The sequence below is a fragment of the Chinchilla lanigera genome, unplaced genomic scaffold (genome assembly GCF_000276665.1).
Source record: "Chinchilla lanigera isolate Chin_1 unplaced genomic scaffold, ChiLan1.0 scaffold00204, whole genome shotgun sequence".
NCBI classification, from domain to species: domain Eukaryota; kingdom Metazoa; phylum Chordata; class Mammalia; order Rodentia; family Chinchillidae; genus Chinchilla; species Chinchilla lanigera.
In genome coordinates this window covers 358411-379931 of record NW_004955605.1, presented here as the reverse complement: position 1 = coordinate 379931, position 21521 = coordinate 358411, and the positions used below count along the sequence as shown (strand labels likewise).

At 39.8% G+C, this 21521-nt stretch overlaps 1 protein-coding gene across 1 annotated transcript in view; it reads left to right on the top strand.

Moving 5' to 3' along the window:
- Positions 1 to 21521, top strand: part of Piwil4 (piwi-like RNA-mediated gene silencing 4) — a gene marked incomplete at its 5' end in the record, with an annotated part of 66896 nt that overhangs the window by 18597 nt on the left and 26778 nt on the right. Inside the window, 8 exon segments of the mRNA XM_013510100.1 lie at positions 1134 to 1348; positions 3765 to 3886; positions 5503 to 5583; positions 8927 to 9124; positions 10634 to 10745; positions 15546 to 15669; positions 16674 to 16791; positions 19371 to 19482. Of these exon segments, the coding sequence (XP_013365554.1) occupies positions 1134 to 1348; positions 3765 to 3886; positions 5503 to 5583; positions 8927 to 9124; positions 10634 to 10745; positions 15546 to 15669; positions 16674 to 16791; positions 19371 to 19482 (1082 nt within the window).

Genomic DNA, 21521 nt, shown 5'->3' with positions numbered 1-21521 from the left:
CTTGATTTCATATGTGCGGCACTGGTGGGGCTGGGTGCACTGGAAAACACTTGTATAGATGAGCTCAAGAGTCTTGCCATCTTTTACATCCTAGGTTCACTTCTGTTAGTTCACTGTTGCCATTTCCTCAGGATCTGGGAGAACAAAAGAAAACTTTTCTTTAAAATAGCACAGTGACTCCTTACTCCTGCCAGCTACATATCACAGGTCAAGGCTGAGAAATACTAAGGCACATATGATACCTTTTCTTCCTCACCATCTTGGGGCTTATGTTTCTACTTCCTACAAGAGAAAAGGTATATACTGCCTGTTATATGTCATTCTTTTCTACAATGCAAAAATGGGATAATTCTGTATAAGGAGAAGTGGTAAGAAATTCCTTGAAACCTCCTAGATCTTTGTCCTGGGAGATGCTTACGGCCTTGTGAGTACTTACTGACTGTGCCGAGGCTATCTCTATTTTGTCCTATAGATGCTTAGGATGTGAGTAAAAATTTCTGTAGAGGGAAAGAACTCCTAGAAGCACACATGGCTTCCATGTGCCTGCAGAAAGAAGCCCCAGGCTCTGTCTGTTTTCGTGCAGGAAATACACAGTTCCTCTGTTCCAGCTTTTTCTTCTGTCGTTTGTGGGACTTGCACAGCTGTATGACGAATGATGAACTTTTCCAGAATTTTCAGAAATGTGTTTAACTTTTGCTTATCTGGATTTCCCAGGCATTGGGACTTGTATTTGTGGTAAGAATCAGGCAGTTTCTTTGTAACGTAAAAGCAGCATAATGTCGGGACAGTATCTGAGACCATTATTACCAGCTGATGTGAATTGGAATCAAAACTAGAAGGCAGCTTGTGAAGAGTCTGAGATAGTTGAATGCAATGCTTTTCTCCTCCTAAGGTCAACAAGGTCAGTGCCTGCTCTTGTGCTCTTCTGAGACCAGTTTTACACACATCCCACTTTAACTTCTAAGGATATTATCCAGACTGCAAGTTTTAGAATTTATCTTGTGTCACTGAGCAAAATCTTCCATTTACAGCAACTTCTGTGCATATGCATATAAACTTTAAATGATGTGGCTAGCATTACTGCCGGTTTTTTTTTTTTTTTCTGGTGAAAAATGTTTACTTGTCTTTCTTAGGCTCCAGTGGAATACCTGTGAAGCTGGTCACAAATCTCTTTAGTTTAGAGTTGCCCCAGGACTGGCGGCTGTATCAGTACCATGTGACATATACTCCAGATTTAGCATCGAGAAGGCTGAGAGTTGCTTTGCTCTACAATCATAGCAGATTTGCTAAGCATGCAAAAGCATTCGATGGTGCCATCCTTTTTCTCTCACAAAAACTAGAAGAAAAGGTATAGTATGGTAATTTTTAAATATATATATGTGTGTATGCGTATGAGGTATACTCATACATGTTTTTTAAAAGACAGTGATTTCTATGAGAATTGGAATGACTGTGTCACTCACTTTTTTCTTCTTTCTTGTTCTTTGCTTGAGAGCAAAAAGACTTCCTAATTAAGGCTTTATCAGTACTTGATTTCCTAAGTAAGCTAGTGGTATGACATTTTAAAAATAAGAGCTTTGGAAGCCCTTGAAATAAGGATCCTTTTTAGATTTTTCCCAAAATAGAAGTTTGTAAGAAACATCAGTTAGCCTATGGCTTCAGGGCTTTAAATTTATTTTACTTTTTAAAAATTTTTTATTTTTTATTTTTTTGCTCCTGCACAGCAGTGCCTGTGTGTCCAAAGAATTTCACATCAGGCTCTGAGTCTGGAGCTGTCATTCTTTTGTGACTTGCTCCATCATATGAAACATGAGTTACTGATATCAGTTCTAAGCGTATTTTTAAAATGTAACCATTGGAAATAGCAGTTGCATGTTTCATGTTTTTTATTTATACTTTTTATACCCCAACATTTTCAATCCTAAGATACAGATGTTAGTATTATTGTTGTATATTTTGTTGTAAGACACTAAAATTTCCATAAGGAAAAAAAGAACCAGTTTCTGTAGAAAACATTAAAACAAAGCATGTGATTAAATTTTATGCTGTTAGCCTGCAAAAAACTTCATCCTTTAACTCAAAATTTCCAGCAGAATGGTACCAGTTTAGTAGATTTAAATTTCAATTTCTAGACTAATTTCCTCAAGAAATGTATTTCTGGACATTCTTGGGGTCTTTATCTTTTTATGAGACCTTGCAATGAATGCATAAGGCTTACTTGAGTAAAGATTTTATCTGGTTGTGGAACTTTAAAATTATACCATGTGGTAAATCTAATAGCTTAGAAAATCTGTAAAGGTAGAAGCATTTTTACTCACTAAAAAGTTCTGGTTGGTCCTTTAATACTTTGTCCTATGGCTAGATGTCAGTAGCATGCTAATATGGCACTCCCTGCTACTATACAACCTTTCTCAATGTCTGATTGTGCCATGGATGAGGATAATCTAAGCCTTATCCCATTTTATCTCCATGGTCCTGCGATGTAAATTGGATTCACTCCCACTTTAGGATTGGGAAAAGTTTTAAGAGTTTTGAAGGAGTTGAAGTAACTTGCTGTAGATCCCACTGGATGTAAGAGGCAGTAGATCAGGATCTCTGATTTCAAATTGTATGCCCTTAAGCACTATGATTTTTTTTTTTTTTTTTTTTTGTCTTTTTGAGACAAGGGCTTGCTATGAAGTTCAGACTGGCCTTGAGCTCACTTTCTAGCCCAGGCTGGTCTGGAAGTCACATTGATCCTCCTGCCTCAGCCTCCTGAGTGCTGGGATTACAGGTGTGAGCCACCACGCCTGGCTGCTCACTTCTAATTTGTTATCTTTTGTATTTTATTTTATTTATTTTTTATTTTATTTATTTATTTATTTTTTGCTACTGGTAGTCAAACTCAGGACCTCGAGCTTGCCAGGCAGGCACTGTGCCACTGAGCTATATCCCCAGCCCTTGTTACCTTTTTGAAAAATCCTTGATCATTGACTGATACTTATTGACTGATTTTTGAGTTGTTTTATTTCCAAAACCCTTACTGAGTCCTGTCTGGTCCAAGATACTTTCGGTAAACAGTACTGCATGAACATTGTTTCAGATTGTAAGAAGCCTGAGGGTTTCTCTAGACTGTTTACAAATTTTTAAAATCAGATTTCCTATCTCTTCTAACTTCTACCACTTTGTTCCCTTCCCTCATCTTTGTTTTTCTTCTTGTTTACACCGACACATCTCCTTGGCTTTCGTGTTCTCATTTGTTCTTCTGCATTTTGAATAAGCTTATGAAAGGCTGTCACAGGAGTTCACGAACTTGGAAGGGGTAGGACAATTACAGGCTTCTGGACAATTGTGAGCCCCCTGAAAATGTGTACGTTGTGTACTTTCGTGGTATCACATATGTGAGATTTTCTTGGGAGAACATTACTTTTCTCAAACTCTGAAACTAATTTGCGATCTATCTTCCTGTCACCGCCACCCTGCAAAGGGCAGGATCTACTGTTTTGGAATTCTCTCTGGGTCAAGTATTTGAACCGGAGTCTAGCTTTGATTTTTCTTCGACAGTTGGAGAGTAGAGAGGTGTGTTGCTTGTTTTAGAATTAGTAAGACAGTGGAAAAGAGCTCCTCCAAATAACATGATGATTAGATTATTACTCACATACTAACACCTGCAGTTTTGTTTCTGTTAATGCATATTACATTATGATGGTTTTATAATACAGTACCTGTATTCTGTACACAGGGGCATAATCTGTAGAATGTATTTTAAGTACCTCTCTTCCCAGGTCACAGAATTGTCAACTGAAACTCAAAGAGGCGAGACTGTAAAGATAACTGTTATTCTAACCAGGGAGCTACCATCAAGCTCCCCCATATGCATCCAGGTCTTCAATATCATCTTCAAAAAGTAAGGCACTTTAAATGGGAATTTAATTTGAGCTAATAGTACCCTTCAGGATAGAACATGGGTATTAAAATGATCAACCACTTTGTAGGCAGTGTGCCAGCAACAGTGCCATTTAGAACAATTTTTCATGTACTTTTGAGTCCTTGGGCAGTGATGTGTAACACAGTCTATCATGACTTCTCCTTGGCACAAGTTGTCTTTATCCAGTATGATCCAGGCTGAGATAAAGAATCCAATTTGAGGGTTATTGTCATCTTGTTGACAGCACAGGGAGGGTGTCCTTTTCCTTTTCTTCATTTCCTATACTCCCTTCCACCTACAACGCCCAGACTGAAACACTGGCTGTGTTTGACAGTGTCACCTGCAGTGTTAGTTCTTCTGGACGGCTGAGTTGAGGTGTAGAAGAGCACGGCCAGCCGCTTTCTGCCGTGGCTGCACCTTCTCACATGTACATGTGGGGCAGAAGGCAGGCATAGATCGCTAAGCTTCTCAGTGAGCTTCATACCAGGCCAAGGGTTGTGTTTTTCAGTCAGCTTGGATGTAGGGTGGAATTTGATCAAATGCAGATTCCCTGTTCCTTCACCCGACCTAGTAAACAAAATTTCAGAGGTGAGGCCTGAAAACCCACATTTTTAGCAGGCTTCCTAGATGACAAGTAGATATGCTAAAGTGTGTGAACCAGCTCTACAAGCTGCTGGTGTGGATCATCAAGGTGAGTTACTCACAAGCCTTAGGTGCCATCCCTTTGCTAATAGCAGCCTCTGGAGGGCATGAGATCAGGGAACTTTGGGATTTGGCCGGGTAGCAGAGGCACAAAGGAACTTCCCACACACAAGTGCCCTGTTTGCTAGTTCTAGTCAGATGTCTTGTCCAGTCTCTTTTGATCATACTTTGGCCTCAATTCATTGTGGCCTAACAGCTGTAGAAGCCAGTCTGCCCCTGCTCTCTGAGGGGGGGCTGTTTTAAACCAGCTGATCTTTAGGAAGTACTTCTAGTGAAGAAGCTTTTTCACTTCTGTTTTATCTTACTGTAGTGCCCTGAGGCACATACTGTTAAACTCCCATTTTACAGGTAAAGAGGCTCATAGCTTGACTCACAGAGTAGGAACCCCCATATTCTCACTCAAAACTTCCTGTGCTTTCCCTGCACTGACAGCGTCTCATTGGCAATGTCTCCAGTCCTACAGGTACCAAGGTTAGTTGCTGAACAGGCTGTCACAGTTATTTGGGAGCACCTGGGGATCTTGAGCAGCTTCATCAGAAACACAGCATCCTTCTCTAGAAATAGGGGAGAGGCCCAAAGAGCTTTCAGACGTGGCTTGCCTCACCATTCCTAGGGCAACGAGAATGTTACAGTAACCACCATTATAGTTGGTGTTTGACCACATATTTATCACTGCAGTCAATCCTAGACAGATAAAGGTAATTTCAGTGGTATCATTCTCAAATTATTATGCGATAGTACTTATATATACTCAGATATATTTGGTATCTAAATATTCCAGTGCTGTAAGAAGAAAGAATTCTTGCTGTATATATTTGTGATGAGCATGGGTACAAGCTTAGAATTATACTGTTACTAATACTTATCAAAGACTCAAAACAATGTACTTTCAGGATCTTAAAAATGTTGTCTATGTACCAAATTGGACGGAACTTCTATAAGCCTTCAGAGCCAGTGGAAATTCCCCAGCACAAGTAGGTTTATATATATTTTCTGTTCCTCTGAAATAGTTATATGTGAGCAGTATAATTTATGATGCAATATTATACCATTATGCCTCCTGTGAGAGTCTCTGAGATGTGAAATAAAATGGAGTTTTATAAATTTTGAGTTTTTAATAGACTGTTTTCTTGTATTAGTATAGATCATTATCATAAATTCTAAAACTCAGAAACTGAATTTTTTTACCTATAAGAAGTAATAATGAAAGAGAAAAGCCATATTACAGCATATAGCTAGTGCTCTTGTGAAAGGCAGTTAGCACAGCCAGGGTGGTTGACATGAAATCATAGGATAGAGGTCAGAGAAGCCACCTAGACTACCCTAGTGAAAGGCAGAACTGTTCTAAACACCTGCAGCATGTCCACCTTGAGCCAGGAACTTAATTCTGTAGGGAAAGTGGTCTGCTCTGCCTTGAACTGGTTGGTGGGCAGTGCTCTAAAATACTATGTTCAAGTGAAAGAGAGGCAACTGGTAACTCAAAGACAGACACACAGACAAAGGGAGAAGTGCAGAAGGGATAGAAAATTGGAGTGGAGTGTGTGGCCTTCTGTCTGGTGGAGGGAAAATGATGGGATTGTCATGTGTTCATTTAGTGAGCTGGAGTGGTCTCTATGCAGTATCTTTTCATCCTGTCACTTACCTCTACCTAGATAAGAAATTTTCGTAGGTCTAGGGTTGTTCTAGACTGCCGCATATCCCCACTGGAAATGCTTGTCCTGAAGCTTTGCCTAGTATCACAGTGAATTAAATCCCCAAAGTAAGTTTTAGAATACATGTTTTCATGTCACTTCTATAGCTTCTTACAAAAGACTTTTCATACCATATAGAAAAGAACTGTAGCTTGGGCTCCAGTTTCTCATGTATATCTGTATATAATGTCACTTCTTTCTTTCCTTCTCATTATTAAATCTGTCCTCAGCCTTCATCTTTGAGTTGGCATGCTTTTTCAAACCAGATGTTTCCATGCGGGGACAGATCACCCATAAACATAGTACTCCTATAGAGGCCAGGATGTTGCTAAGCGTTCCGCAACTCAGAGAACAGCCCCTAATAAAGAATTACCCAGTCCAAAGGATTATCCAAAATCTCAATAGTGCCAATGCTGAGAAATTCTGCTTTATAGGACTAAATTTTATGCTACATACTTATTTAAAGACACTCCAGCTAAAAATAACTGAAATTTTAAAATCAGCAACTCGAAGAAATCAAACTAAAGAAGAAATGATCAGACCTGAAGAATTAGAATGAAAAATCACCACTAAAAATGTTTATCTATAAAAACCTTGAGTTTGTCTTTCTTTATAGCTGAGTAGTATTCCATTGTATAAAAATACATCTTTTTTATGCATTCCTCAGTTGACAGACATTTGGCTTGTTTCCAAGATGTAGGTATCACGAATTGTGCTGCTGTAAACATGGGTGTGCATATAGCACTGTGGTATGATGTTTTCATTTATTCTGGGAAAATACCCAGAAGGGGAATAGCTGAGTTGAATGGAACCTCTCATCCTAGTTTTTTGAGGAATCTCCACAGTGATTTTCACAGTGGTTGTATCAGTCTGCACTCCCACCAACAATGGAGAGGGGTTCCTTTTTTCCCACAGCCCCACCAGCATTTGTTATGGGTTGATTTCTTGTTGATAGCCATTCTTTCTGGGGTGAGATGGAATCTCAGTGTTGTTTCAGTTTGCCCTCCTCAAATGACCAATGATGTTGAACATTTTTTCATGTATTTGCCATTTGTATTTCATCTGAGAAGTGTGTATTCATCTCAGATACCCATTTTTGACTGGGTCTTTGAATTTTGGGGGCCTGTTTATTTTTAATTCTTTATATATTCTAGATAGAAGCCCTTTGTCCGAGGGACAGTTGGTGTTATGGTTTGGTGTTTATTTGCAAGGGAAAACAATATAATACAGGACACATAGTTTATAAGATTGTTTGTAAAAGTCACCCAAGGAATGATACATAAGAGAGTGCAGTAAATCTGTCCACACAGTGTAGACCAAGAAATCTAACTGAAGGCCTGGATCCCATGAAAGTGTCCTGCATGAGTCCAGCTAAAGACGTAGAGCTCATAACTGCCTCCCATAAGTCCAACCGGAGGCCCAGAGCCCATAACAATGTCTCATACAGGCCTGTTTCATGGATCTGCACTGGGAAGGCCCAAAGGTCAGTGGTGGAATCTAGGAAGTCTGTGCCAGCGGGATGAAGGATCTGTGACAGTAGACTGAGGGATTTGCACTGGAGCCAGGAAGCAATGCTCAAAGTAAGAACCAGAGCTCCCTTAAAAGGTACCACAGCCATCCTCAGCAATAGTGAGGTCCCGAGCTCCTCTGATGATCAAGATGGCTGAGTTCCTGTCAGGAAAGCCAACGCAGAAAGCTTCTCCAGGAGACTGAGAGTGTACCATCTTCCCCTCTGGAGCCAGGAAGTGATGCTCAAAAGTGAGGACCAGAGCTCCCCCAAAGTGAACTGAAGCTATTCTCAGTGCCAACAAGGTCCTGAGCTCCTTGGAGGATAAAAACAGCCATGTTCATCAGGAAAGGCAGCATGACAAGCTCCTCCAAAAGAACCAAAGCTCCTTGCAGCTTCCACCAGCTCCCAAGAGCCTCTCTCAACTCCCAACAACCTAATAACTTCTCCAGGTCTGCCTCTTACACTCCTGGCAACAATCCTCAGATGGGCCTCCCACACCTAGCACCACACTTACTCAGTTCAGCTGGGGGTTATAAGTTGACCACCAGTTGTCAACCCACTACAGTTGGCTAAAATTTTTTCCCAGTTTGTAGGTTTTCTTTTCATTCTGTTGGTGATTTCTTTTGATGTGCAAAAACTTTTTAATAAGGTGAGATCCCAGTTGTTGATTCTTTGAAGTACTTCCTGTGCAGTTTGGTTTTTGTTCATGAAAGAGTAAATAAGATCAAAAAGGTACAATAGATACAGTGAAAGGGAAAGAAACTGCTCAAAAGGAAAAAAATAATTAGGATGGGGAAAAGAGAAAAGGAAGGGAAAAAATATGTATATATACACAAGATAGCTAAGATAATTGTACTACTAATTTCTATTAGTAATCGAAAGGATTACTAATGGAAATGAACCAGTTAATTCTTACATTGTTTGATCAATTTTGCGTGCCTGTACCTGGTAATCTGAGCATTACTTTGAAGATAACAATATGCAATATAATAACCATTGTTAATTTCCTATCATATTGTTTTGAAATTCTGTGTCATTTTTATTGTTTTTTTAAAATAAGACATTTATTGTGTTTTGTATGTTAATTTCTCTTGTTCTTTTAATTTGTTTTAAAAGATTATCCCTTTGGCCTGGGTTTGCTATTTCTGTATCGCACTTTGAGAGCAGGCTTCTCTTTGGTGCTGACGTGAGTTATAAAGTACTCCGGAATGAGACTGTTCTGGAATTCATGACTAACCTCTGCTACAAAATTGATGCATCCTGCTTCACCCAAACATGTGAGCAACAGCTGATAGGACTCATTGTTCTCACAAGGTAAAAGTTTGCATAGAAATACATTTTCTCAGGAGAATGAATCATTTACGGTGTTTGGGAACAGGAATTGCACTGGAGCATGGGTCTGACCCGTTTGGTTACCTGTTTAGAAGACGTGGCTGTTCTCAACCGTCTAGAGTCCAGACTTCCTTATGTGGCACTCTGCACTGCAAGCTGACATGGTTCCAAATTATCCCTTGCTGTATTCCTGTCCCCTGTTCTAACCCTAAGAGTCTGTCCTTCCTGCTTCAGTGCCTCTGCCTGGGCCCCACACCCCAAATTCTGGCTTTCAAATCTTCTCCACATAGCCCAGATGTAACCTTTCTGAGCCTCTACTTGCCAAGTGGGCACTGTTCTGTTCCCTCCCTTTGTCTATTCCGTAGCACTGTGCGTAGACTCACCTCTTCACAGTCATGTTACTGCTTTTTTAATGTTACAGGACAGAACTTGAGAGCCATGTCTCACATTCTGTGTAAGATGCTATACCTTTTTAGATTAAGAATATATTTTTACTTCTTTGCAAACCTCTAGGTTTATATATATATAATTTGCCCTCAACACATTGAATTGAATTAAACTTAAGTAGATTCAGTGACTTTCTAAGTACTAAGTTTCTTATATACTGTTGCCAGCCCAAAAATATTTATTTTAGGGGATATTCTAGCCTTCTTTTAGTCTGCATAGAATTTCATCTTAAAGTTATTTTTCTAGATTATATAGCTGAGCAGTGGAACTGGTTGAGTTCCACTACCTGGAAAGACACCTCCTCTTTATCTTCCTGTCATGATCTTGATAGATTAGATTATCATATTCTTTCTTTTTTTTTTTTTTTTTTTTTTTTTTTTGGTTTTTCTCCGGTACCAGGAACCGAACTCACGACCTTGCGCTTGCCAGGCAGGCGCTTTTATCATATTCTTTCACAGACACCTTGCAAGGTCTCGAGAGTTCTGGAGAAACCTGCTTCAGAGTTTTCTATCTACAGGCTAGGGCACATAAGGGTTCATTCAGGCTATGCAGTGTTGAGGGGAGAAGGCACTGGAGTGATCTTAGCTGAATTGTTCCATGGTTTTTCCAAGGGCCAGCTCTAGATGAGGGGTTAAGCATGATGTCACAGTTGTTGGTTCATCAACCTACTTTGGTGGTTTTTTGTCACAAAAACAGCTGAAAAAAGTCCGAGTGACCCTAGAAGCTAATGAGAAAGTTTTGAGCGATGTTTTGACATTTGAATATTTACAAATGACATACTTCAACTTAAAGTGTTTACTAGTGAGAAAAACAGGTTTTAGTCTAATGACTTTCTTATGAATGTTGTTGGAATATGATCCTCCTATAGACTGGAGAATTAATTATTTTCTCAGATAAGAGTTAAAGAAAGCTATTTTTGTGTTGCAGTCTTCTGTATTTCTGACATTACAGACTGTATCTTATACTTTGAATTAAAAGTATGAAGTATTTACTTATCTGAGATGATTCAGAAAACTTTTCTAAAAAGGTTTCTTCAATTCCTAGGTACAATAACAAAACCTATCGCATTGATGACATTGACTGGTCTGTGAAACCAACACATACCTTTCAGAGGTGGGATGGTTCTGAGATCACTTATGTAGATTACTACAGACAGGTAAGAACTTTATTTCCTCCTTTCCTCCTGGCCCAGAAAAGTCTCTGTTTCTTTTTTTTTAAAATTTCTAAAATTTTTTATTTTTTATTTTAAAGAGACAAGAGCAAAAGCAAATTAACAAACACAAAGACATAAACACCAGCGTCCCCAAACTGTCAGGTTGAGTCTGCCTGCCGTGTGTTTCTCTGACTTACTGCCTTTCCTCTGTCTCTGCCTTGGCTCGGATGCTCATCCTGTCTCCCGCTGTCTATACTGTAGTGTGAATAATCTCCCACCACTGCATATTTGATCGTGTCAATTCCAAACTTAACATTCCCGTGTCTCTTTGTTGTGGTAGGAACCAAATACAAGTTCCTTATCAGAGCTTCCAAGGCCACCCATGCTTTTCCAGCCCCTCTTTCTTCTGTCTTGTCCCTTTCCAGTTTTCTGCTGTACTGACCGTTTGTGGTTGGTTCCTTGACTCAGTTTCTCCCCTATGGGTTTTCACACACTCCACTTCCTCTTCTTGTATCCCTCTTCACAACTTGACAAACCTAACAACAAACCAGTGCTTAGCCACCAACTCTCGGGGAGCCCCCGGCACTGTTCCTGGCCTCCCTTCCCTGAACCAGCTGAATTAGGTCGTCGCAGGCAGGATATGAATGGTTTTGCCTCCTTCCTAAGCTGTGGGCTCTCTGGGGAAAACCTCAAGCTCTTTCTTTTTGGATACCCAGGGTTAATATAGTTCCTTACATGTAGTAGATAATCAGGAAGTATTTATTAGTGGGCTCTCTCGTTGCCCTTGGAAGTGCTGTTTTCATTACCACAGGTCTCCTGCCACCACCTTCGATGTTTCATGCCTTTTGTGGGCATCTTATGTAATCATTCTGGTCTCTAAAATCTCACAGATGTATTAAAAAACAAAAGCAGAAACTCTGATCTTTTACACCTTTGGGAAAAGCTCTCTTTTTATCCTTAGCCAGTTTTGGGAAGTTGTCTAGACTAGTTCCAAGCCCCTGTTCAGTTCTTTCTTCCAAAAACATCAGCAGTCTGGTATCCAGCTCTGTTGCTACGGAAATAGCTCCACAAAGGCCACTCATCTTGAGCAGCTTTCAGTGGCACTTTTTCCTTATCAGTAATTATTTTAAGTGACAGATAATTATACATCTTTATGAGTGACAGTGTAGTATTTTGGCACACTTATACATTGTGTCCTATATGTTAAATAAGTCAAGCACAGAAAGACAAATACTTCATGATTGCACTCATATGTGGAGTCTAAAACAGCTGGGCTCACAGAAGTAGAAAACAGAGTAATTATTACCAAAGGCCGGGGAGGACAGAGAAAGGGATTTGTTAGTGGGCACAAAGTCACAGAAGAAATAAATGTGGTTTTTCTACACAGAAGGGTAATTATAGCTGAAACTATTTCAGTAACATTAGACTCTGTGACCACTCCCACATGCCTGAGCTTCTCCCTTCTTCCTTGACTACTGGGTCACATCCTTTGTGGTTCTCCACTAAGTTTCAGGTTGTTCTGACTCAGCTTTCTGTGATTATTTTTCTGCCTCTTCCACCTCAAAAGGAGCCATTATATGCCATGGTTCTCTTAAGTAGGATCTTTTCTTTGTGTTTTGAGGCTGCTCAAATATTTTTGCCTTGCCCTCATCCTCAAATTACACATTCATCTTCACTTCCAGAACATATTTCATGAATATCCCCTCAGGCTAAATAATTCAAACTGAATTTATCATCTTTCCCATTCATGTTTCTCCTTGGGAATTTGATGTCTCAGGAAATCATTCTATTTTCTTCCTCTTCTTCACCCTCAACTCTTTGTTCTGCCCTCTTAATCCTTGAAATCTCTCTGGAACCCACACCTGCCTTTCTAGCCTGTTCCAGTGCAGGAGTGCAGGACCCCTCATCATATCCCCCAGGGGGTAAATACTGCAGACACCCTTTGTAGTGCCCTTGCTCCAGCTCTCTCATGATGGCACACCATTCCCACTGCCACTAGGGAGATCCTTCTGAAGTACTGCTCAGAACTGTGTTTAAGAACATAAACTGAAGTAAGAAGGTCTTGACTGTAGCTTTGTCACTTGGGCAAATCACTACCTACCAAACGTCATCGTAAAGGGAATTATCTGCCTGCCTTCATCGTGTAATGCAAGGTTTGAGCAAAATAATAGTGTATGCAGAGCCCTTAGCCCATGCCTGTACATCGTGGGTGCTAAGCAAATGGAGACCGTTCCTTCCCTTGAGAGCCTCTCCTTCTTCATTCCTAGTGTCACAGTTTGACCCCGTCCTACCTTTTAGCGTCATCTCTCTTGGCACCCCACCGTGCATCCATGCTGTCATCACCACTGCCCACTCACTGGACATTAGTTGGTCCTCGGTCTTTGTGCATGTTTGCTAGACGTCTGCATATAGCCATATTGGACGTTTCTTCACCACTGGCCACACTGTAGCTTCAAGGTCAGGTGTTATCTCTTTTGTGCTATCTTCACTGACTTGCTTTCTGTCACACACGTTCTTCTTTATACACCTGTAGCATGGATCACATTGCCTTTAGAATTCATTTTATTTGTAGAACAGGAATCTGAATGCCTAGTGTTGGCAAAGCATCCTGTACAGTATATGTGTTTGCTTATTAAATTCACAGTTTGTTAGACATTTGGGTTTCTTTCCTGCATGATTTGAAGTTGGTTTTGTTTGAACAGATATTTTTTAGGACTGTGATTTCCTGAACAAGGACTCAGTAAAAACCCCACTCACTTTTTTTTGTGGTGACCTGTGGTGCATATATATCATAATAGGAAGGAAGTGAAACAGAATTGTGTTAACTTTTAGAATGTTCTTCTCTTTGCACTAGGAAAGGAACACCGACTTATTATGTAGTTTTCAAAGTGGAAGACAATATGTTATCCTGAAAAATATCTTTAAATGCTTAGAAAATTGGGACAAGGGAGAAAGTAAAATTCACCTGCAGATAACAGCTTTTTTTTTTTTCCCCACCGGGAATCGAACTCACGAACTTGTGCTTGCCAGGCAGGTGCTTCTGCCGCTGAGCTATACCCTCAGCCCAATAGCAGCCTAGAGAGTGGACTTCTAAGCTGTGTTCTATCTAAATAAAAGATCCTTTTTCTGAAATTTGTCCAGCTTTGCTTGAGCTGTTTCCTGGGACTTTCCTACTCTCACATTTTTATCAGGGCCCTTTCTTGAACTCTGCCTACTTCTTTTTTTTTTTGTACTTGGAATCAAACTCAGGAACTTGAGCTTGCCAGGCAGGTGCTTCTGCCGCTGAGCTAGACCCCCGGCTTCTGCCTGCTTCTTGAAGCCTTGCCTGATTTACCAGCCTAGGGACCCAGTACTCAGTGGTGTAACCAGCAGAGTTAAGAGGTGCTAATTTCCAGTTTTGGAGCCTTGAGAAAATTCAGTTTCTCACCAGTGTTTTCTCATATGTGAAGGGGATGATGATAATGTCTGTATTCTATATATGGTAAGACAAATGAAGAGGGCAACCCATTTGGGACCCCTCCTGTCTCTCAGGAATAGGGAATAGGGAATTCCTTTTCCCTATTCCTATTCCCCATTCCTTTTCCCCAATAAAGTCTCCCACTCTTAAAGGAAAACAATAGTTGAAGGAAAACGTGCTTTGCATATCATTATTTGTGTTTCTATGCTTTGTAGATAATGTTAGCAGTGAAGGCAAGGACTGTGCCCTTTTGTCTTTGTATTCGCTGCAGTTCCTGGAACATAGCAAGCCATGTGCACTGAGTTATTAAAGTCATATATAAAAGCTGTTTTGATTAAGGCTTTGCCAGGCCTTTTATACATGGCTTTAGTTGCACTTGCCACTTTCAAAAATGATTCCTGAGTTACTTTCCATTTCAATGACTAAAGTCTTCAATGGAATAGAGAAACGTTGGCCTTATACACTCTTCATTATAATTGTTGATGTCAGCAACATGCAACACCCAGGCATTTTGTAAATTTTAATTGCAGTTGTTCTGTCGTTAGTGTTAAGTAAATTTTACAGGAATTGAGTGTTACTTAGAACCATTGCCACTGGAAATGAGGTTTTGGCAGGGTAAGAACATTGAAATTCAAGTTTAGGAAAGAAAAGGGAGTGGAGTATGAACTGGCAATGACCAAGGATTCTGTAAATTAGATATCATGCTATTGGTTTACCTAGGATACCTCTGAGATACTGTTATCCTCATTACATGGGTGAGGAAAGGTGAGGAAGTTCCCTAGTGTCACAATCCAATAAACCAAAGAGGTTGGGATCTAGTTCATATCTGTCAGACTTAGCTGCTTCTCCATAACATACCACCCTGGATGTCAAAGACAATCATGTCTTTTCGGGAAATCCTGAGGTCAGTTCAGTATAACTCCTGCTTCCAAGTTGTGTGTAGACACTTTCAAATTGAACACATTTAGAACCAGTTACACGTGGGGTGGTGTACTTCACTCACCAGTAGTGGAAATGCTGGTTTCCCTGAGGGAGGTCTCTCAACAATGATAGAACCTGCCAAAAACTGTTCTGATTCTGTGCAAAACACAGGGAAAGCAGGGGAGAACCTTAAAATGGTGTTGCAATAGAAGAGATATTGTGATTAAAATAATAAAATTGGCCCCCAGATATAAAAAGAGTCCTGGGAAGAAAGTTATAATGAGTAGGAAACCTTGGGGTTTTTCCCTCCACTGAAGAGATTTGCTTATACAATATATTCATTTTGGGATTTGTTTATTGCTAAAGATGCTCATCTTGCAGTGTTTCCACATTAACTATTTCCTCATTAATCTTGCATTTTATAGCAATATAATATTACTTTATCTGACCTAAATCAGCCAGTGCTTGTTAGTCTATTGAAAAACAAAAGAAATGACAACACTGAGCCTAAGATTGTCCACCTGATACCAGAGCTGTGCTTCCTAACAGGTAATGTTTGTGTTCTATACCCCTGTCAAGCTCCTGATCAGAGATGCAGAGGCTTAGGAATGATGAGAAGCTCATTAGCTAAACAAATACCAGAGATGGATTTAATTCATGGAGGATGGGCTCCTTAAGTAATGTATTCAGATATAAAGATGAGAGAAGATAGAGAGCCCTTTACCTCATATATTCATTCGTTATTTTGATGTAAATAAAATAAACCTCTAGATTTTCCTAAAGCCGAGTTGCTTTTTGCTATTTTTAAATTTCACTAGCATAAGAAATAATGTGACTTTGATTTTTGTAAAGTATATTGTTAGACTGGTGCCAAAATGATCCAGTTTCTTTTTTATATGAGCTCCCAGAAGGTAATCCTCAATGTATAGTAGAATCTGAATAATTTATTTTTAATGATATTTATTTGACTAATAGGGTATGACTTAAGAAAGGCGGACTTCTTACTTTTTGTATATTGTGTGATTCTTTTGTGATATATAATACATATTTTTTCTGCATAATGAAAATTTAATAGGATATAATCTTTGGAGGGAGGATACTCATACCTAATGGTTTTCTTGTGTGCAGTCCAACATGGTGGTCCCTGGCTACACAAGTTTATTAAACACTTGCAGTGTGACTATAGCTCCATTGAGAAACTGGAGGGAAATTTGAACACCAGCAAAAATTTCAGAGGCTTAGTGTTTAAAAACGGAAACCACCTGAATGACTGATTTTAATATTGATTGCATGTTGAAATGGTGACATATTGAATATATAGGGTTAAATAACTCATACTATTTCAAATAATGCTATGTGTTACTTTTTGGCTTTCTTTTACACATTGCTGCTAGAAAACTTTAAGTGATGTAAATAGGTTGCATTTCTGTTTAGTGCTATCCAGATGGTGAATCTGACTCAGTTTAAATAGAAAAGCTTCAACGGTACTTGAGGTGAGCTGGGGTTCCATTGCATGTTCATTTTCCCACATTGTTTTTCTTTGCATTTCATAGGCCTGGCTGGCCAGGCAACCTCGGATTTTCACCTGATGAAGGCTGTGGCTGAAGAAATGCGTCTTGGTCCTCTGGGCCGGCAGCAGCGCCTGGCCAGACTGGCTGATGACATCCAGAGGTACTGGTTGCTTTGTTGAGACTGCATGTGCTCTGAGGCAGGCCTAAAGCTAAGTGCATAGAATGAAAGGATCTGTATCATGCCCAAGCTCTTGATGAAATGTCTGCTCTTTTGACTCAGGATAAGGCAGTTATGAATTGAAATAAAAATGTCTGGAGCCCAGAGGTTCATCCAAGATGCTCAGGAGTAGCACATTCAGGAGCAGTGGTGGGAGGCTAAGCTCATAGGGTTTGTATCTTCATTCAACTAGACAGCTCTGCTCTCATCTCCTTAACACACTGAAGGTGGGATAGACTTCTGAATGTAGATAAGGGTTATATTTAAACAACCTTCCCCAACAATCAAGCAAACAAAAATGAAATACAGTAAAAACCTCTCTAGGCCATCTTCAGGGCCTGGAATAGTCGGATCATGATACAGTGGCCTTAGCAGGCAGAACTTTAGTACAACCCCGGCTATACTCTTTAAACTTGACGTGTCTTTTTTTGTGACTGTGTTCCTGCTCTCAGTTAATGACACTTTGCTGAAACCTGGGCTGGGACACAAGCTGCTTCTGGTTTTCCTTTCTGACTCCCTAAAACTGTGCTGTCTCAGACTGTAGCTCCATGTGGCCACTGCATATTTGAAGTGTGGCTAATGACACATCATAAATTGATAATATTTTGGATATATTAGGTTGAATAATACATATTTTAAAATAATTCATTTGTTACTTTTTAATGTGGCTTTGAGATGGGCTGGGGTTACACCGCATGTTCATTTTCCCACTTTTCAAGCTTTTTCGTTTAAGATGAATCTCATTCACCATCTGTATAGCACTACTCGAAAATTTACAGTTGTATTTGTGACTTGGTTTTTGTTTCTGCTGGACCATGTTGTTGTAAAATGGTCGTTTTCCTTAATGCTGTTCAGATACTTGCTCATGAAAGTGGAAATTTATATAAGCAAAATAAGAGAGGGATTTCAGTAGCTGTTCATTAAATAAATGGATCATAACTAAATGAATGTTGTATGTTCTTTCAGATATTTGCAATTCAATACAACCTCCCCTTTTAGGAAAGTGGCATTGTCTATACATCATATTTTGTAACTTTTTTTGCTTAAAGGGTCTTCTTGAACATCTTCATATGATAAATGTTGATCTCTGTCATGCTTCAGGCTTCATAGTTTCCATTTTATGGGTATGCTTTCTCTTATTTTTTCCTGGACATCTTCTGCTTGCACCTCGAGAAGAGGTTCTGGTTTGTCCTCTTATACTGGGCTATGGATTAGTGTATTGATGCAGCCACCTGCCACTTTTCAGTTATGCCAGCTACCTCCCGCTCTTCCCCTGACCATTGGTGGTCTCTCCCATCCCAGCTTAGGAAGACAGTATCTGAAACAAAATCATTAAGTCAAAGAATTTAGTGTGACAAGACAAAACATGTAATCTCAGCACAGACAGAAATAATGAGCTGTTATGGAGTGACAGTGATAAGAGTTTTGAGCTCCCTAAGAGAGGAGGCAGGGCTTTAATAAGGAAACAGAAGGCTGGATGTCATCAGTGTCCTGTGAGTTTCTGGATTCTTTGTTCTGGGCACTATATTGGAAACAGCGGAGACAAATCAGTATGATTGCCACTCTCAAGGAGCTTACAGTGCAGTAGAAACCACATCATGTCATAATCCCATGAGATTAAACATAAAGTATCATTAAATCTTACTAAGTTACAAACCTAAAGTTCCACACAAACATAAAAGATTTATTATTGCTAATAGTCATATTCTCTTCATGGTCTTCCAACTCCTGTGTCGATCCCATGAACCCACAGAAGTGTTAAGCCCTTTCTTTTCCTTCCTTTATTATCTTCTATCCATTTCCAAACCAGTGAATTCAGATGTTCTGAGAAGACATCTCCACATCTAGAGGGCCAAAGTATCTCTTTATTAGCAAGGTTGTTATTAGAAGGGTAATATCTTTGTTGGGCATGGTGACACATGCCTGTAATCCTAGCAGTCTGCAGGAGGAGATCAGCTGGGCTACCTGGTGAGGTCATGGCCAGTTTGGACTACATAGAAAGACTCTGCCTCAAAAAAAAAAAAAAAAAAAAAGAGATGGTATTGCACATTTATTGAGCACATGTGCCAGGCACTAGGGTAAACACATCACATTTCATGTGTTCTCATATTTAACTTTTATATCAGCTTAGTGAAATAGTTATTTTTATTATCCTTACATTTTTCCAGTAAGGCGCTAAGGCTTTACATGGTTTAATAATTTGCTCAGGGTCATATGTTACTATATGGGCTTGGGAGGTGAGCCCAGTTCTGCCTGGCCCCTGGCTCAGAGACTCGCTTTTGTGATCATGTGCCCTAGTGGAAGCCTTTTCCAAATCCTGCATCTCCCAAAATGGGCACAGTTGCTGCACTGCTCTTTTAGGCAGGAAAACAAAAATAACAACAAAGAATAGAAGCAGAAACCAGGAATGCTGAAAATAGACTCAGGCCCTAAATGATTTAGTGAGTCATAATTTTATTTCTAATGGTTACAATTCTCAGGAAAATAATCACTTCAGTGACTTAAAACAACTCTATCAACAGAAACAAGGATGCTCGTTTTGAACTGGAGACCTGGGGACTGTGCTTTGGAAGCCAAATATCTCTGACTGGCCGGGTTGTGCCTTCAGAAAAAATACTAATGCAAGAACATACAGTAAGTGTTATGATTTTATTTCCATCTGAAACTATTTACTTGAATGTGAGTTTGCTCATTTACCAGAGTGCTGGGAGGATTGCAGTATTCATTTGGTTCCTCCAGGGCCATGTCCTTGCCTTCCCTTTATCCTAAGATGTCAGGTCCCCTCTGATTTCCTACTCAGTATGAATTGATCTGCATGGACTCACTGGCACCCAGTGGGTATGATTTAGGTCTGTTAGACAACAATATTTCAAACCATTGCAATCAAAACATGTCCATCTCTATTGGCTGCTGCACTCCTCTTACATGACTTAAAAAAATACCACAGTTAACCTGAGAAAATTTGTTAAGCTAGTGGAAGTTTATTTTAACTAACTACGCTTCCTGATGTCAGAGTTGGTTTTCTAATTGTTCTGTCAATTGTGTCTGTTGAACTTTCAAGTGCTGGCCATTTGGCATAAGATTGGACAAATTCACAGTGAACCCGTGTCCGGACATAGCACCTGGACAGAGGCATGCCAAAACTGGAAGGCTTCAGTTTAAGAAATGAACCCATTTTAGGCAAAAATTGTATGTTATTTTACTACTTTCCCTATTTTTCCCAGTTTTTGAGGCTAGTTAAATTTCATTTTTAAAAATACTTCCTCTGTTCCACAACACAGTTTGTCTAAAATAGTGTTGCCTAAGTTCACAGACTTAATTCACATTTCCTCATAAGATCAACATTGAACCTAATCAGTGAATTTGATTCAGTTGTCCATTTTGGTTTGGGACCAGAAACGTGGGAAGAACTGAGTTTGTGAACCAAGGCAGCACTGTAATATAAATGAGTAATGAATGTGTCATGTTGTCCAAATGGAAGTTTTTTTTATCATTTCTTTCAGATAATCTACCAAAATTACCAAAACATTTACTGAAGAAGCTGAGGGGAAAATTCACTTTCAAAACAAACTTTCTTAAGTATTGTAATGTAAGCCCCTGCTAGGGTCTTTGTTGTGGTCAGTAAAGAGAAGTTTAGTTTCACATCAGCATGCTTAAAATACTTAAAATGACCTGCCGGACATGGTGGTACATGAATGTAATCTCAGAACTTTGGAGACTGAGGCAAGAGGAGTGCCACAGGTTTGAGGCCAGCCTGGGCTACATAGTGAGTTCAAGGCCAGCCTGAACTATATAGTAAGAACTTGTCTACAACAACAAAAAGATCCATCTCATTATCTCTATATGAAGTCATACTTACCAAAGTGTATTGATTTTTGTGTTATTTTGTTTTCTCTTTAGCATTTTTTAAATGTAGAAATAGATCTCCTTAGGACAGTCATGGAGAACCTTTTAGAGCTTTTGATGACACAAATAGCCTGCTGCTGTGTGAGTGCCATACGTTCACCACCACTGCCTTAGGAGAAAGGCACTAAAATTGAAAAACCTGCCACCTAGAGGTAGTGACCTACTAGAAGAGTATGCCATCAGCTTCATGATCAATTCAAAAAGGACTGAAATTAGTTCCTAGGAACTGACTAAAACTACAAGTTCATAGGCACATTGTCTTGGTCTCTTTTTAGTCTCCACTGACGAATCCAGGCAGTGTTTTGAGCAAGAGGGCTATGGCTCTTTTCACAGTGGCTGGAATGTCGAGGAACAAACCTTTGTCCCAGATGGAACTATTCACAGAGGGCCAGCCCTTCCCTTTTGTTCTCATGCTAAGGTCTCCTCCTGAAGCCTGGTTCCAGCTCAGCTACCTGAGGCAAGGTATCATGAAGATGGCTGATGGCTGGAAGTCAGAGTGATTGGTGAAAAGTTCCCCGGTAGTAACACCAGACTACTAGCATTTTAATGCTGTCACTAGGGGCTGGGGATTTAGCTCAGCGGCAAAAGCGCCTGCCTGGCAAGCGCAAGGTCGTGAGTTCGGTTCCCGGTACCGGAGAAAAACCAAAACAAAACAAAAATAAAAAACAACAACAATAAAAGCAATCACTATTTTCCCTGACAACCTGAGATTCCATGAAATGCTCTTTGTGCCAGGTTTTATTACCTTCTTTAATGAGTTAATATAT